This window comes from Meleagris gallopavo, chromosome 4 (genome assembly GCF_905368555.1).
Source record: "Meleagris gallopavo chromosome 4, MGAL_WU_HG_1.1, whole genome shotgun sequence".
In the NCBI taxonomy this organism is placed as follows: Eukaryota; Metazoa; Chordata; class Aves; order Galliformes; family Phasianidae; genus Meleagris; species Meleagris gallopavo.
This window is the reverse complement of record NC_139407.1, coordinates 46,086,352-46,103,322: the sequence shown is the minus strand read 5'-3', so window position 1 is coordinate 46,103,322 and position 16,971 is coordinate 46,086,352. Positions and strand designations below refer to the sequence as shown.

At 41.2% G+C, this 16,971-nt stretch overlaps 2 protein-coding genes across 3 annotated transcripts in view; one reads left to right on the top strand and one right to left on the bottom strand.

Annotated features, from left to right (window-relative positions):
- Nucleotides 1–1,708, bottom strand: part of FRYL (FRY like transcription coactivator) — a 155,214-nt gene extending 153,506 nt beyond the window's left edge. The window contains exon 1 of one of the 2 annotated variants that reach the window (XM_085223190.1): nt 1,526–1,708. The gene's annotated coding sequence lies outside the window, so the exon portion shown is untranslated. The remainder of the gene's footprint in view (nt 1–1,525) is intronic. The other variant, XM_085223189.1, reaches the window with a different exon arrangement.
- Nucleotides 1,709–4,294: 2,586 nt separating this feature from the next.
- Nucleotides 4,295–16,828, top strand: OCIAD1 (OCIA domain containing 1). Its single transcript, XM_085223207.1, has 8 exons — nt 4,295–4,467; nt 5,190–5,274; nt 7,032–7,085; nt 7,543–7,590; nt 10,601–10,730; nt 12,859–13,064; nt 14,410–14,559; nt 16,389–16,828. The coding sequence occupies exons 1-8, from the start codon at nt 4,417–4,419 to the stop codon at nt 16,424–16,426; spliced, it is 762 nt and encodes a 253-aa protein (XP_085079333.1). The 5' UTR covers nt 4,295–4,416; the 3' UTR covers nt 16,427–16,828.
- The last annotated feature ends 143 nt before the right edge of the window (nt 16,829–16,971 follow it).

The following is a 16,971-nucleotide window of genomic DNA, read 5'->3' as shown; positions in this document are numbered from 1 at the left end:
TAGCTCAGTATCTCAACCTTAAGTTCATCCTGAAGAACCAAACAATTTTATTTATTTATTTATTTTTAAACAAAGCTCAGCAGCACTTTTCTGTGACAGCATCCTAAAGCAATGTACCACCACTCTGCTTTCTGAGTGGGCACTGCCATCACATACTACCAGCTAACAGCCTCCAGGAGCCCCTACAAACAAAACAAGCTTCTGACACAGAGCATTGTTCTCACCTGTAAGCACTCGACTTACTAAGCCTGCAATGCCGTATTTACCTGGGGTTTGCTTCCTTCCTGTGATATATCATAAGATGAAGCAGTATGTGGTTTCCCACTGCTTGCTCAAGCTTCCACTGAGCTTCTGAAGCACTGGAGCGCATTCTCAGTGCCACAGCAACAGCAGGGAACCTATAGAAAGGCACACTGCAGGAACTTCTTAAATAGCTACAGGTAACTTCACTCAGTGAACCACCTCACAAAGCACAGCACTCTACATGCTCCACACTACACTGTTCCTGCAAACGTGAATGGCTCTTTGTGGCCAGGTCAGCAACCTACCTACCAACACTTTGCTATTTCTAGCCTCATTTCAGTGCCTCACCACCTGATACATCCTTTGCAATGCGCAAAGCCTGAGCTTGGGGGGATGGCCAGCGCATGAGTACAGAAGAGCCCACATCTTTTGTACATGCTCCTACATGCGCTCAGGTCTCTGGTTCTGGGGAGACAGAAGCCCAGGTTTCCTCCTCCTTCACCTCTGGACTGCCGCTGAAAGCGGAGCCAACAAATGGCTCTGACAACTTCTCAGCCCTAGAACGCAGTTTTTGTTTTGTTTCGTTTTCTGTCTCATTTCCGAGCTGGAACTAACCTGGCATTCACTACTGAACCACGGATTTCTGACTAAGACACAAACCGAGCTGCTGCTCGCCGAGCGTTGTTACTGACGAACAGAGCTATCACAGAACCAAAGCAGAGGAAGTACAGACGTGAAAGCGGGCGGGGGGGGAATGCGGCCGAGCCCCCGCCGCACCTACAGTCGCACGGGCAGCACAACACGAGAGCAAAAACGAACCGGAGGTCCGAACCAGGCTCGGGCCCGCCGCCGGGATTTGGGGCGAGCTCCGCCCGCGCTGCCCACGGCCCGGCACCGCTGCCGCCTGCCGGGGCGGGGCCGGGAACAAAGCCCGGCTCGGGGCCGCTGCCCCCGGCGCCGCCGCACGGTCACCGCGAAGCGCAGAACCTCGGCCCGAGGAGCCCGGTCGAGCGCCTACCGGCCCCAGGGCCGCTGCCACGCCACCCAGGCAGCGGAGAACGAGCGGGGGAAGCGCGGCGCAGTCGGAAAGGAAAGACAGAGAGAGGCGGCGGGGCACCGTTACACCGCGGCGGCTCCGCCGAAGGCCGCCCGCCTCCGTCCCGCGCCCCTTCCCCGCCGTAAACAAAGCGGCCCGGCCCGGGCGCACGGCCCGCCCTCGCGCCCCGTTTCCGTCGGAGCGGTCCTTCCCTCCCCCTTCCCCGCGGTCCCGCCGCCACCTCACCGCTCCCGCCGCGAGCCCGAGTACCGCCGCGTCGAGAGCGCCGCGCCGCCCCGCAAAGCGCCGCCGTCAGGAAGCAGGCGCCGCCAGGCACACCGCCTGCTTTATCCCGCCGCCGCCGCTCCCCTCCGGTAACTCGACGGCCCGGCTCGGCCTCCCGCCCCCCCACCGCCCATTGGCGCGCGGCGCCCCACCAGGAACCGCCGCTCACTGGGGCGCGAGAGCAGCACTCACGCGGCACCGCCCCTTCGCTCCCTCCCCGTTGGCTCCCTGAGGCCGAGCCCGCCCTCGAGGCCCCGCCCCCCGGCGTGCCTCTCGACCAATCAAAACGCCGCGCACGGCAGCCTCCTGCGGTGGCGATAGGCTGAGAGGGTGGCCGGTCCCGCCCCGCGAGGAGCGCCCGCTGCCGCCCACGGCCTGGCTGCTAAAGGGTCCGCGGCCGCCGCGGCACCCGGAAACCCGCCTGCCTTCGCGTTCAGCAGTGAGGTTCTCCCCTTTCCCAGCTGGTTACTCGCCTGCTTTACTATGTAGCCCTAAGGATCAGCCTGTGAAGTGATTTACACAGCACGCTGCAGTACCACTTATTATCAACGCGGGTACAATCCTTACTAATTGAGGCTGTGCGTAACGGCTCTACACACGCCCGCTGTCGGTTCTCGCTGATGTGCCACAACGCTTCGGGCACCAAGAAACTGACTCTCGTTTGTCACCGGCCACAGCGGCCTCAGCAGTACTCTGGGTAGAAAAACTTCCGTTCCTCATTAGGAGCAGCTGTTCTCAGCGCAACCCCGCGACCAAGAATCAGCAGCTCCCAGCTGTTGTGCTCCACTCTTTTGTCCACAACTGAGCAACAGCAGCATCTCTCTCCAGAGAGTGATATGCCTGTGCTTGAGCTCCGCGACTCTGTTTTACAAAGTACCGCAGTTAGAAACCAGCTGATTTTCACACCTGCCATCTTCTCATTACAGAAGGAATCAGTTCATTTAAAAATAATCTTATTAGTCTAAAGTTCACTTTTAGTATCACTGATATCATCACTCTGGGACAATACTAAGTCCTAAAAGATAAAAAGCTTATAGTCATGGGTAAGTGAGTTCTACTATATCTAAAATGAGAAGAGAGACAGAAAACTTAAAGACAAAATAAAGGAAGTTGGGAATAGTGAAGTGGGGAAATTGAATGAAAAAGTATTAATTTTATAAGAGGCAAAAAAAAAGAAAAAAAAGTGTAATTATTTTATTTAACAAAGGAGACAGAGAGGCATTTCCTCCCCATCTGAAGCTCCGTGGTAAAAGAAAGAACAGTCCATAAGCACATCCTCCCTTACAAAAAAATGCAAGCTTTAACAACAAATTGTTATCTTTACCTAGAATGGGAAGAAGCATTAAATAAATTGCCTTTAGAAATACGTTAAATAAATAAAAATATTGGGAATTCATGAGGCCAAGTTATTTTGCTTTGGGATGAACAGTGTTCATACCTGACATTCAGGTGTCAAGGAGTGCTTAATTATGGCAGGCTCAGGTGATGAGCAGAGATAAAGGTTGGAACTTATCTGCATTATCAGGCAGAACCACCTCATGCAAGCTGGTAATTTACTTATTCTAGGATGAAAACTACAACACACATCCTTCCTTGGCTCTATCCTCTCAGCTTATTTCAAGAACCCAAATTCAGAAACCCATCTCCTCTAAAGCTTTTTTTGCTGTGGCACTCAGAACCCTGCAGGCAGTCTCTTTTATCGCTTCTCATGCTCCTCAGCCCATTTATCCTGGGTCCTTCACGTGCTCACAAAGCATAGTCACATTCCGTACTAATTTCAGATACTTTGCATACACATTCCCTGCTGATTTCTAACACCTTCAGCCTCTAAACCTTGCATTTCCTATCTTCAGGCACAGGCTTTTTCTGTACAGTCATCAGGCAGCAGCAATTTAAGCCTCTTCACTTGAATTCCAGGGTTCAGAGACAAGGGCTGGCTGCAGGGATGGCTGGCAGGGAGTGGTGCATTCCAGGCAAGTAGAGGCATAACACTGCACCGAGAATTTGAGCAGCAGTACTGAGAGTTTACAAGAAAGCTTTACAGCACAAACCGCATTATCAGAAACATTTTTCCCCCCTCAGCTTTTCCTGATTTCTCATAATCAGCACTCACTCGCTATCACTGCCATTTGAACAAGAGGCCTGTAGACTCTTCTTTCTAAACATGCTCCAGCACCATCCTCACCACCAAGCTCAGGCAGCTGCCTGCCAGGCTCCTCTTCGGGCTTCGTTTAAATAAAGGGGAACCCTGCAAGCAGCCAAGCGAGGAGCCTGGCACTAACAGCGTGAACACCGACACTGTAAAAAGGAGAACAGCCACGTACCGATTACCTCTACAGGATTCGCCACTGCTGAAGCTGTGCCTGTTCACATTTATTAGAGGGTGGCACTCTTTAAGAAGGCAGGAAACAAGATAAGGCACAGGAAGGAAATGTTCTCTATTGAAATTAATGCTTTGCGTCCCGCCTGCTGATGCGAGGCGGCCGCACCGCCCGCACCCAGCCGTCACATCGAGGGGAAAAAAAATAATAATAACGAGAAAACAGCGGAGCAGGCACAGGCAGCGCACTGCCACAGCGACACGAGGCTCCCCCGTCCTCCCTTCCTGTTTCCGCAGCGGAACCGCGGGCCGGAGGCAGGAAGTCCTGACAGAGCTCCCGAAGCCTACGGCCCGCCCCAGGCCGGCAGCTTCCAGGCCCTGCCCGGCACCGGGTTCGGCCCCGCGGCGCCTGCGCGGTGCCCCACATCCACTTCCGGGTCAGCCGCTGCGCCTGGCGGAGGGTCGTCAGGGAACTTCCGGTCCCCGTTCTCCCGGTGCCGCCCGCCCTGGTTCGCTTTGCCCCCGCCCCGCCATGGAGGCCGGGCAGGGCCCCGGCGGCAGGGAGCTCAGCGACCCGCCTGAGGTACGGGCGCGCGTCTGGCGGCGCCGGTCCCAGAGGCCCCGGGAGCTGCGGGGGCCCTGCGGGACTGGAGCCGTTCCCGCTAGGCGTGAGGCGCGAAGCTGCGGCCCCTCGCTCACGCGCGCGGCGGTCCGGCTGCGGGCGGGCTCTGTGCGGCTCCAGCCGGCCCTTGGGGCCGCCGTGCCGTGCTCTCCCGCCCGCCGTGCCCTTGAGGCCTGCTCGTCATCGACCTTGGCACCTCGCCGCAGGCCCCGGTCTCGGCGGAACGCGCAGGGATGGCGGGTGTCTCTACCCCAGGCCTTGTCTGTAGGGAGTGCCTCTGTCGGGCATCTCGCAGCTGCGGCCCGGCCGTGCTGGGTGCTGGTGGGAACGCGCTCGTGTCGTGGTGTTGCAGCCCTGACAAACGTAAGATGTTCAGTGAGCTGTCCAAATTCCTTAAATCGGGAGGCAGGTTGCAGAGTCCAAAGCTGCCTTTCCCAGAAAAAAGGAGCGGTCTGGATTTGAGCACCCACTGAATCTTCTCTCTTTTAATCTGTTTCATGGAAGTTTGTTTGTGGTTTTTTTTTTCTTTTTTTCTGGTGACATTATAGGCAGGAAGGTGCTAGTTTCTTCATCATAGCTGCATCAAAGTATGGACACTATGAGGTCTGAAAGTCACAAGTTTTTAGTTGAAGAATCCCCCTAAATCTTTTTGCTCTCTCTTTAATTGCTTTCCCCAATGAAAGAACACAGTTCCTAAGCACTATGTGCCTACAGAAGAGGAACGGAGGCTCCTCAAGGAGTGTGCTGAAGAGAGCGCCCGCTACCGAGGTGAGTCAGGTTTGATAGGACCTTTTCCCCCATTTTGACTAGGATGCGTTACATTCCTCTCACTAATGAGCTGCTGTTGGCATTCCAGCCTCCCAGTGTTTTTCCTAAGATTTCTTTCATTCCTAAAGCACTGTAGTTTTTGCACATCACAGTGAAAATTGAGGATGGTCTCTGATTTGTTAATCTTCCATTTAATTTCTACACCTGCATAGTTATTCGTGGTGATTTTATGTTTGACTCAAAATTTTTGTTTACCAATCGCTGTTTTAATTTCTTGTTACCATTTTATGTCATATGTACACTCACAATGCAGCATTTGTTTCCACTATAATGTGTAATCTGTCTTTCATGTCCAGAATATTTATGCTGGGCCTATAAATCATTTCTGAGCTCTGAAGGTTAAACTGAATTCCCCTGCAACAAGTTCTGCTAGATTTTTTAATGTAATTTTTTTTTTTTTTTTAAACTTAGATTCAAATCTAAGCTGGCATTCTGTATCACAGAGAACTTGAACTTTTAGAAGATCTACCCTAGCATCTCTAAGACCATAGGGTTTTAAAGTTCAGTGGATTGGAGGGTTAAGTTGTCTTTGAAATGTTGCTTTAACCTCGCTTGTAAACCATGGAGCCCATACTTGTTCTTAAATGTGACATCTGGTCATGTTTACCTTAATGCATTGGTTGGATTCCTAATCTAGTTTACATTTTTCTGAATTTATGAAGGAAAAAGCAGCAGTTTGCAATGTGTATTTTAATGGTGTTGTAAAAATTAAAATTCTGTTTATTTTAACATAAGAACTTCATGAACAAATAGCGTGCTTCAAAACACTAAGAACTTAGTGCTGTTTACAATAAAAAAAAATCCCCTCAGGCCAAGTTAATGTAATTCACATAGTCTTTTTGTAACATCTATATTTGCAGACTTGCTTAAAATGTAATTTCATTATGAGTCCCCGTTGCCATTACCTTTAGCTTTGTCAACATTATTTCAGTGTTATATCTTGTGTGTTCTTGGTTCTACAAATAGTTTCAAAACAGTGTTATCTTCCAAATATTGTAATTGCTTGAAAGCTTTTGCTTCCTGCTATCTGTAGTCATTCAATACGATAAATTTGATGCAAACAGTCAAGCAGATTGTGACAGGTAGTAATGCAGTTCTATGTTCATTGGCTTCTCTGCATTTGACCCTACTCCAAAGCTGGGTAGCTTGATCCATAAACTACAAAAATAACCTGTTCCGTTATTTGATTGCTGATTGACTCTGTGATTTGATTGACTCTTCCGATTATCTCATTTTAATCCAATTATTTTGTGTCTCTTAGAGAACTGGAATTATTTATATGTTCTCAGATTAAAACAAAATGAAACCTTTTGGTTATCAACAATTTTTAGGGGCACTGGCCTCTATGCAGCCATCTCATCTAAAAGCCTGTATATGCTTTCAGATTTGAAGTGTTGCATTTTGATGCTGTAGCAGCTGTAGCCAGATGTCAGCACCTTGCCCCTTTACCCCAGCCGCAGCTGGCTCTTATATTTTAGGAAGCGTGAAGTCTGAGAGCAAGGTGACACCAATATTGCATAACTTGTAGCAGGTCTCAAAAGCTGGAATTGAGAACATTTCACAGTTTTTATAGTTTATTAATTGTGCATATATATTCTCATATAAATGAATTTAGTAAGACCTAGCGTCTCTCATTTTATTGTACATCTTGTTAATTACATTGAAAATTGTGTTGAAGTAACTTCTCTTCTTCACAGCTTTTCCTTTGGCTGCAGCAAGCATGCTAGCTACTAGTTTCTTAATCAAAAAAGGTAAGCTGTAAATACGCCTGGTTTTGTTTTTATTTGCTGAGATAAAACATTTCTGCTTAATAAGGATGCTATGATAATTTTAACTATGAGAGTTCAGACTCTTAAGCTAGATGGCGTGCACTTTCTGAAGCTAAAGAAGGAGAACTTTAAATTAAAACCAAATTCTTCCTCAGTCTATATTGCTCAACAAATACAATATCTCTGTGACTATGAAACATGTTCTACTGACTGTAGTGCTACTCTTTGTGGTATTAAAGAGCTAATTCTCAAGTTGTTAGAATTGTATTGAGAATTCCAGTGTTAGGTTTTCTTGCATTCTTTTGTTCTTTAAGTGTAAAAACGTTATCTACCACCCTTGGTATTATGCAATAGAATTCTCATTTTGCATTCATAGAACAGTCAATGTTTTTTTCAACCTAATAACTTGTTATTTATTACTTTGATTTATCATTTTCAGGCATTCTAAGAGATAGCTCAAGATTTGGCTCCTTTACTAAAGTTGCATGTAAGTAAAAGCTGAGTACAGATTAGCTGGCATTTGTGACTTAGGTTCTGGAGTCTGTTACTCAGCTGTAACTCCCATGAGACCAGCTGGCTGAATGACTGTGACTTCACTCTCTGCTTAAATCAGTAAAACTCTGCTTGAAGATCGTGCCTACATGATCCAATATGTCCAATGAGTAAAGTTCACCTCCTGCAGTTGATTCTAACTAACTTCTTTGTGATGTTTCTTAAAAACAGCATATAATACTGAAAAACTACTGTACTGTATCAAGAGGCAGAGCAATTTGTCATATTCGAATTTGTGCAACAGATTTGGGACAAGTTTTGCTTTTTAGGCTTTCTATAAAGTTGTAAGATTGGAACTATTCTTGTCAAGTGTAATATGAAAATGTAAGATAAAAGCACTGTAAACAGACATTGTGTAAGTTTCCTTACTTATTTTCCTTTTCATTATGGTCTGCTAGGGATCAATATTTTTCTGTGATGGAGTTTAAAGATGAATTGGAAATTCGTCAGAAATAAATTCATGTTTAAGGAGGAGTGTGTGTAGGAACATAACCTGTTGCTATTAAGCATCTATTTGGAGTATTACAACTGAGAAGAACTAAGTAGAAATGCTCTTTTGACCTAGCTTTCATTTCCCTTGGCTGTGTAAACTTTGCAGGAGGAAAGAAACAAACACATGCAGTAACATTTTCTTCTGCTAGCGCCTGAACTGCATATGCTAGCAATTTGTGATGCTTCTATCAGAATGCCATTTTTGATGATGTTTGACAATATTTAGTATTTGCAGTATCTGTTCAATATTTTTGCTTTGGCAAGTAAAACTTGACGTTCTATAAAAGTTTGTAGGTCCAAATAATATCTCCTAAAATATCAGAAAAGTATACTGCTGCTGCAGTGAAGTTGGCTTGAAGGACTTTGCCAGGGTACACCCACCCCTCCCTTCCTAATTTGAAGGTCATTATTCATGTGCCTCACTTGTCCCATTCATGCTATTTTAGTGTTTTTTTTTTTTTTCCTGGATGTTCTGTTATACAATTATGGGAAGACAGCAGTTTCTCATGAATGATTTTGGATTAACTATAATAAAAATAATAATAATAATAAATTATCCGTTTGAATATAATACACGACAGTAAAACAGGAACTCACCATCTTGCCAATCTACTGAGATGCAGCCAGTTATAGCCAGTTATTATCACAGTTTACTTCAGTGGGAGGAGGGCAAAAGCCATGATTTGTGGTGAAGGAAGTATTGTTTAGGCAGATAAATGAATGTGAGAAACCAGGGCTGACATTTGTTTATGGAGAGTTCTACTTGCTTTTTTTGAGCACTAAACAGTACAAACATTTCTAATGAACAATAGAATTACTATTTCCCTGACACCTCCTACACACGTGTTGCTGAAGACCATGTTCCATTTATTTAGCAGAACTCAGTTTTGAAATGGACCAGACCAACTGTTCTTGAAACTGTGGCTATAAGCTGAAATACTTCTTGCTTATGTACACTGATGGACATACAGGCTTTCATTTTAAATGAGAAGAGCTTCCAAAAAAAGTGTGTTTTGGTTGGGTTTCAGTAGGTAGCTTCGTGCGGGTTAGCAGATACAGTTCTAGTGCTGGAATTTTGGGAGGATGTAGTTGTGGTTTAAAAGGCCTGAGTAAAGCAGGTCTCATTCCATCCTCATTGTTTAAGTCAGATGTGGCTGCTGTCTACAGGTTCTTCCTGGAAATTATTGCCAGCTCCACATGGTGTCTCACAGTTTTACTGTATTTCACTCTTGCAGTGAAATCTGCTTGAAGGAAGCAGCAGTTGTAATTATTTTTGTTTTCTTTTTCCTCCATAAGCTCTAAAAGAAGAGCATGTGCAATTTCAAGTACTGGTGCTAGCTCATAGTTGAGGTAAAACAACAATAAAACAGTTTAAGAGATCTTTTTTTCTTTTAGCATTTTAAGGGGTTTTAATTTTTCTGTCTGCGCGTGTTATGTATCTTGCATTTCCTTTTTCTTCCAAGCAGTTAAACCCCTACACTTCTTGTCAGTAAATATTTGTAACCTATGCTTTTGCTTGTGGCTTTTCTTTCCTTTGGAAAACATTTTTTAACCTTTTTGGAAAGTACAGGCTTTATAACAGGGATCACAATTTCAGTATGGTAGGGTAAAATTCCCTGCTATGTTGATTCCCAGGTAATATAATCTACTGTGTGATGGTCTTGAGGAATTAATGTTACTGGTAATTAACTCTTACCTGTCTTAAGGATTATTTAGTCTTTAGCCTTCATAGTTAGTAAATACTCCTTGCATCTGAAGCGATCTAGTCCTCTTCTACAAATAACAAAGATTCTTTTGATGGCCTCTGAGCTCTGCTCCTGTGTGCCCACTCATAAACCTGAAGGACCACTGATGGAAATCAGCAGCTTTCATTCCAGAAAAAAACTGCTGTGATCATTTAGACTTTTTGTCCTGCCTAGCAGGCAGGACATGCACTAAATTGAAAGCATTTGCCTTAAGATTGCAAGAGTTCCACCAATTCAGTTGTAAAACTAGTTCAATACTAGAGCCTAGTACAAAATATCATAGATTTGTCTTCATACTTTTCAAGATCTATCTGTTTCAATGGATTAAATTCTTACAGTATTCTACCTTTATTTACTCTTGACCATTTTATCATCTTTGATAGTCAATTGTTGTCTTTGGAGCTTGGGAAAAGCTGATTGTCACCTTTCAGTCATTAATTGTTATCTTAAATCACCCGATGCTCATGTCATGTTTAAGTCATTGTTATATATCTTCATTTAGCTCTTGCATTTGTTTTTAGTACCCTTTGTCTGCAGAAGTAGTAAAGAGATGATTACTGTATATATTTTTTTTGTTTCAGATTGTCATCTGCTTTTATTCTCTTATTCAAGATGCTCAATAATTCATTTGGAATTATTTATTTTAAAACTACGTTGAATATTATCATTCAGTCTATGAAAACATCTTTTTTTCTTCTTTTAATAAAGTTGCTGGAATGTGTGGATACCTGGCTGGAAAGATATCCTACTTGCCAATCTGTAGCGAGAAATTCAAGAAGCTGAAGGACTCCCCAATAGGAGATGTTCTGCGACAGGCTCAGAGACACAGTTCACATTCGTAAGAATTTAATTCTCTTTTAAATGTAACACTTTTTTCTAGGATAAGACTTTTTAAAGACCGAAGAGATCGAGGCTGCACTGGCAGCTTTCAAAGATCTTCAGATCTGTACTTTCCCTCTTTCCCCTTCTGCCCCTTTCTACCACTTTCTGGAAGCTGTATCATCTGTATCAATTGACCAGCTATAAAAACGCACATTTTGAACTCAACACATAAAATAAATTACTTTGACAAATAGAAAAATAAAAATTTTACTTATGAAAATGTATTGCCTGTAAATTAAGATACGTTTGGTTTCCTGTGGAATTTACTTGTGCTAGTGTGACATCAGAAGTTGCCCTCCTCAATTGAAAAGTAAACTAAGTTAACTGAAATAAAATAGTGTTACCTTCTGGAAGCTTTTCTCATAGTTTAGTTTGATTTAAGTAGGAAGAGGGTGGAAATGATTTCAGTGTTTATCAAAGGAAAGAGCTCAGTAAACAATATCAGTGCAGGAAGAAGCATGGTGGTCAAACTTGTGGCTGTTTGTTTAAATCCTTTACATCTGTAACAAAGTTATGCTGTGCATATGAGAAACTCATCAAGTTCTTAAAACTATTTCCTGTTTTGTTCCAGAATGTTTTCTACCTCAACTGTTTTTTAATTACAAATTGCTTTTTGAATGTCTCACTTAAATCCTTGAATTAAAATCGAGAGAACAGTCTTTGGATAGGGAGTGGTAGCCCTGCTGCTTCTCTGTGCAAAGATTTGACAGATCTCTGTGTAGGACTTGATTAAATTCTTGATTACTTTAAGAATTAATATTTATCAGTTCTGTCTGCAAGGTTTACCTTTATTCTGAATTTTTTTTTATTTTTGATGAGTTTTAGTAATGACTGCTTAATACATCAAGTGTATAAACTCAGCTGGACCTTCTCCCCCACCATTCCACAGTTTTTAATAAGACTTTATCATGAGTGTTAGCTCTGCTCTAGGTGAGCAATCATCTCCTGCATGGTTGCACCTCTTAATCTTTTAGTAGTCCTTCCTTCAGTATCTGAGAAATCTATTTTATTTGCTACTTTGTACTTTTTTTCTTTCCCTGGTGAACCATGAGTTTAAATTCATTCAAATTACATTGTCACCCATGTATACTAGCTTTAAAGCCAGTGATAGAAATCGTTGCATTCTTATTTGTGGCCATTATACATCTGCTAATCAATGTGTAATTCTTTTTGCAGTTAAAAAGGAGCGGGGATTACATTGTTCTTTAATGTTGTGTTTGCAAATACTTTAAAAATATAGTGGAGAAAAAGATGGCTTAGCTGTGCATGTTTATGCAATATGCTATGTGAGAACAAAACAAATATTAACTGCAGTTCTTTGTATGAAGTTAAATATACAGATAAGCAAAAATTTAAAGTAAAAAATGAACAAAGAAAGACCGCAGTGGCACCAAGAGGATGGCATTATTGATAGACCTGACACATTACTCTGAAGTGATCTATCAGGCCGTTCTGAGTAGGTAGCATCAGGTATCAGTTTCAGGAGTATTTTTGCATGATCTTTTTCTTTCGAGAGAAAATTCATTAATGTTTCTTCTGAAAAATTAATTCAACAGCTCAGTAAACTGTTATGGTTTTGTTTCCCCAAGACAGATCTTATTTCTCCTTTTCTTTTGTTGTATATTATTGATCGATTATACCATTTGTAATAATAAACGGATTTTAACTGCAAATTCTTCCTAAAAGATCTTTAGAAATAACTGTTGTTTGCACGTTATTGCTTGTTACAAAGACACACCCTGTACTATTTGTGTCTGTTGTGTTTTCTCTGTCTGAAGAGTCCCTGAGGGAAAGGATTGTCATTTCTGTGTTTTAAAGTGCAAAACACTTTCTTTCTCTTTTGTCTTCTGATTTGGGGGATGAGTTCGGTTTTGGGGAAGAATCAAAGAGTGCTGGGGAAGGACACATAGAGACTTTTGCAGTGTTTAAAGAGAATACATTTTTTAAGGCAGTTCAGTTAATTTTACTGAAAACTAAACAGTTAAACAGGGTAAGTTCTTGAGCTGCACATAATGTTACTCATATAGTTTCATTTTAACGTTAGCTTTAAGTATTTAATATTTATTTTTTTTATTATTTTTCAGCTATTCCAGTCGAAAATCTGAATTTTCAGATACGCCTTCTCAATCATTTACTGAATCTTCTCCAAAAGCTGGATTCCCACTGTCTTCTGGCTATTCAGACGATTATAGTTCCACAGATAGAGCCCTCTCTAGTTACGAACCCGTTCCATTCAGTGCTTCCCTGAATGAATCTTCACCTACAGGAATTACTGATTATAATGTTCAAGGTGGGATCTGCCTTAATATTCAGCAATTTGTAGTAATCTTGCCTTTCTCTTGGCTCTCTCAGTAATATTGATTTCATCCCATGAAGTCATACATGGGATAATAGTGTTTTTCAGTGAAACACCTTGAAGTTCCTAGAATTGTTTTGAGACAGGAGGCAAATACATGTATTATTTTCTAACTGTAAGCCAAGTGCAGGTGCTTTTCTATTTTGTAGCTATAATTGCAAGTAAATGAATTTGCAAGGCTTAGTCTCTTAGGAAACTCAACCTGCAAAATACATGTTCTGACTTGAAGCTCTTTTTTATTTAAATTAAGATGAATGTGCCAGCCTTTTCATTGTGCTACATAAGCCACAGTCTCTACCATTTATCTGCTTGCCTTTCAGAATTATTTAATTTTCACTAATGATAGTGCTTAAACTGTATACTGCTGGTTCCATGACTTAAAGCTGTGTTTTTGTCTTTTATTTTTAATGTGATAAATGTTTAAGTTCTCTGAGAACTGAATGCAGATTGTATTCTCTCACGTGACAGCTGGTTTTCTCATGGAGAAGTAAAAGGGTTTTAAAGTACTGTTCTGTGCAGCTGTTCTCGTCAGTCCAGTATGAACTGTGTGCTTTGCTATTGCAAGGGAAACGTTATTCTCAAGTCTGACCTCTGTGGTATACAAAGGAGTCTGTTCCTATCCAATGCAGAGTTGCATATTTTGAATTAGTTTGGATTCTTAATTTCTTGATGGAAAATGTTTTGTTTCACACACAAAACAAAAAAAGCCTTTTTGTGCAACTCACTTTTAGTTATAGAAAAGTTTCATATGTTGATGTGTCAAGGGAATTATAATAATACTTCATCAGAAATAGCAATGATTTGTAAAGCCTTTATTATTACAAATGTAAATTGAAGTATATGGCAAGTGACATATGATTGTTGTGGTCCTCATCCTTTGAATTTGAAGACTTACTAAAAACACTTTAGATTCATCCAGATTTCTCTTCTCTACAGGTGTATCAAATGTATGTTGAGCATTAATCTTATATCAAGTGACCAGAACTCTTTTATCTATCAGGTACCATGTGCTTGTTAGGCTTTTCATTGGGTAAAATTACAAAACTAAGTTAAAATAGATCTAAACCAGATAAGCAAAATGAAAAGTGTAAAAGGAATGGATAAAAATGGATAAAAGGACCACATAGATTCTCAGTTGCGTTTAGAGTTGCAGCTGTCACGCTCATTTTCGTTTGTGATTGAGCTGTAATGAACTGGCATTCTGGAAAAGGCTGTGGACAAGTTTTGTTATATTATATATATACCATTCCCGGTATTTTTGTGTTTGTTGTGTTTGTAGAAGCTCCTCCAATTCCAGAAGAAAGTCGTAAAAAAAAAAGTGTCACGTATGAGGAATTAAGGAATAAACACAGAGAGACATATGAAGTAATGTCACCACTGAAGGCAGAAACTGCAGGCAAATTTCCCCAGGAAAGACCAGTTAAGGAAGGTACTGTGCTGATTTACACCAATACGTGGTAAATTCAAACAGTAGCAATTATTTTAAAGATAGTTACAAACCCAAAGCTCAATTCTGCCTGCTCTTCAAAAAACTTACAGTTGCAGTGTCTCCAGGTATGTGATATGCAATAGGGTCTTAGCAGAAATACCCATCTTCCAATAGCAAATAATAATTCTTCCTCTCTAGCTTGGTGCCAGACTCCGAAAATCTCATCTTTTTTAATTAATTTATTTATTTTATTTTTTTAATACACTGAGCAATGCGTTTCAACAGAGATTTCTCTGAACTCTGAGCTTTACTAAAGAGTTTTAGCTATGGAAGGGGGGTGTGTGTTTCAGATAGCATTGTTCTCAAAGAATAGAGTACAGTTGATAGTTTTGGAGTGGGGGGTATTTATGAATTGTTTCTTGTGGAATTAGTGCATTTCTATAGTGGTATTGTTTGTAGAGATTCATTATTCTATATTAAAATGCAAAGGAAGGAAACAGTATTTAGCAACAGTATCGAGATTTGTTTTCACAACGAGAAACAAAAATGTACTCAACAAAATAAGAATGCAGTGCTCTGAAGAATAAGACTCCAATCAACTTTCTGACTTGAACAGTTGTTTTTAAAAGGAGACAGCAGTAGCAATTCACACTTACCTGCTCTAGAACTGTATTATTTAGTGTGACAGCTGTGAAAAAAGATATTACCAGTATAAGTGTTTTACCAGACTGCAAAACTATTAAGCTGTAATCATTTGGTTTTGTGTGCAGCAAAACCAAATGTCTTCTCAATGATAATGCAAAAAGATTTGTAAGAACAGATAATGTTGCCTATTGGGCATATTAGGTTGTAATAAATATATAAAAAGGTATGTAAATGCAAAAAGATCTGAAGCAGTAATAGTAAACTTTGGAACAGTGTTTTTTAGGAGTGTCAGTGTTATATATTTGTGAAATACTTTTTCCAGATTGTTTGCCTTCAGAAATAGTCTTCTAGTCTTGAAATAAAACTTAAAATTATTGGGCAAAAACTTAATTACATCATTAAGAGAATAACAGCCCCTTTTTTTTTTCTTTATCATGTAACTCGGTCAAGTAAAACATTGAAGTTGTAGTTTTAGATTGTAAGTTCAATCAGCTGTCAGTTGATATACAGAATGTTTATTTTCAAGATATTTCTTCACAAACAGAAAACCACTAGAAACATCACTTAGGATTTCAAGTAGCATTCTGCAAGTCAGTGTCAGTTACAGACACTTTCCAGTTCACTTTCAGGGGAACATCTTTTCACTTACTGTCCATTTTTCAGTTATGCACAATGTATCTGAGTAAATTCTTAAAGACCAGTAGCCTGTTTTTTTCCTCTCTGACTCGCTTATATTCTAAAGGAAGCTGCCAAATAATAATGGCTGAGTGGTTTCCTAGTAGGGAGTGCTGATTTCACTTTGTTTGTGTTTTGAACTATCCTGAATCCATCCAATTGTGCACGTAACTACATTATGTAGCCACATATTTCTCGAAACATTTCTTGCCTGTTTCCTCCAATTGTCTTTGTTTCATCCACGTGTTGCATTTGTTTCCAAGTAATTACAAGTTCTGCAGGGCAGGATTGAGCACGGTGGGCCTCTGGACTGAGGATAAATTCTTAAAGAATAACGAATGAGCTCTTCTCCCCACTTATTCAAAAGTATCTTTAATTAGATATTTGTTGTGCTGTGACTGACGCTCTCCCCACTCAACACTTTCAATGACAGTGCACCATACCTTCTGACACTGTAATTTTTGCACTTAAAACTAATAACATGGTTACTGTTTCTTTCTCTTCTTTAGTTAAAGTAAATAAATATGGAGATACCTGGGACGAGTAAGAACTGGATGAAGAACTGAAGAAAATTCTCTTCTGTCAGCTCAGATGAGTTTCATCTATATTAGTCATGGATGCTGGCACATTTAGTGTTCTGCCAATCAAAGTTATTAATAAATTAGGAGAAAATCTCGACTTGCCAGAAGATGTAAAAGAATATATTTAGGCTTAACGTCATTTTTTGTTTTGCATAAATGGTGAGCCAGGCTGCTGTGAGGTGTCATGAATGTAAACCATTTGTGCTATTATTTAAGAATGAAGAAGGTAACTAGCAATAACTAATAAAAGTGTATAAGAAAGGGTAAAATGTATGTAAATAAAAGCAATTGCTTGTGTTGGGATGGGAAAAATGTCAAAATCTTCTGAAATTTTCAAAATTTGCATTAAAAGGTACCTGTAGAAATAACCTCTCACATTCTTTTGTTTGAAAATGATGTGTTGGAAACATTTGATCATACTTAATAGTGTTTGGAATAATACTGAATTATTTGGAGAAAAAAGGCTGAGGAACCTAGCCAAATACATGAGTAAGCATACTGAATTGGACTT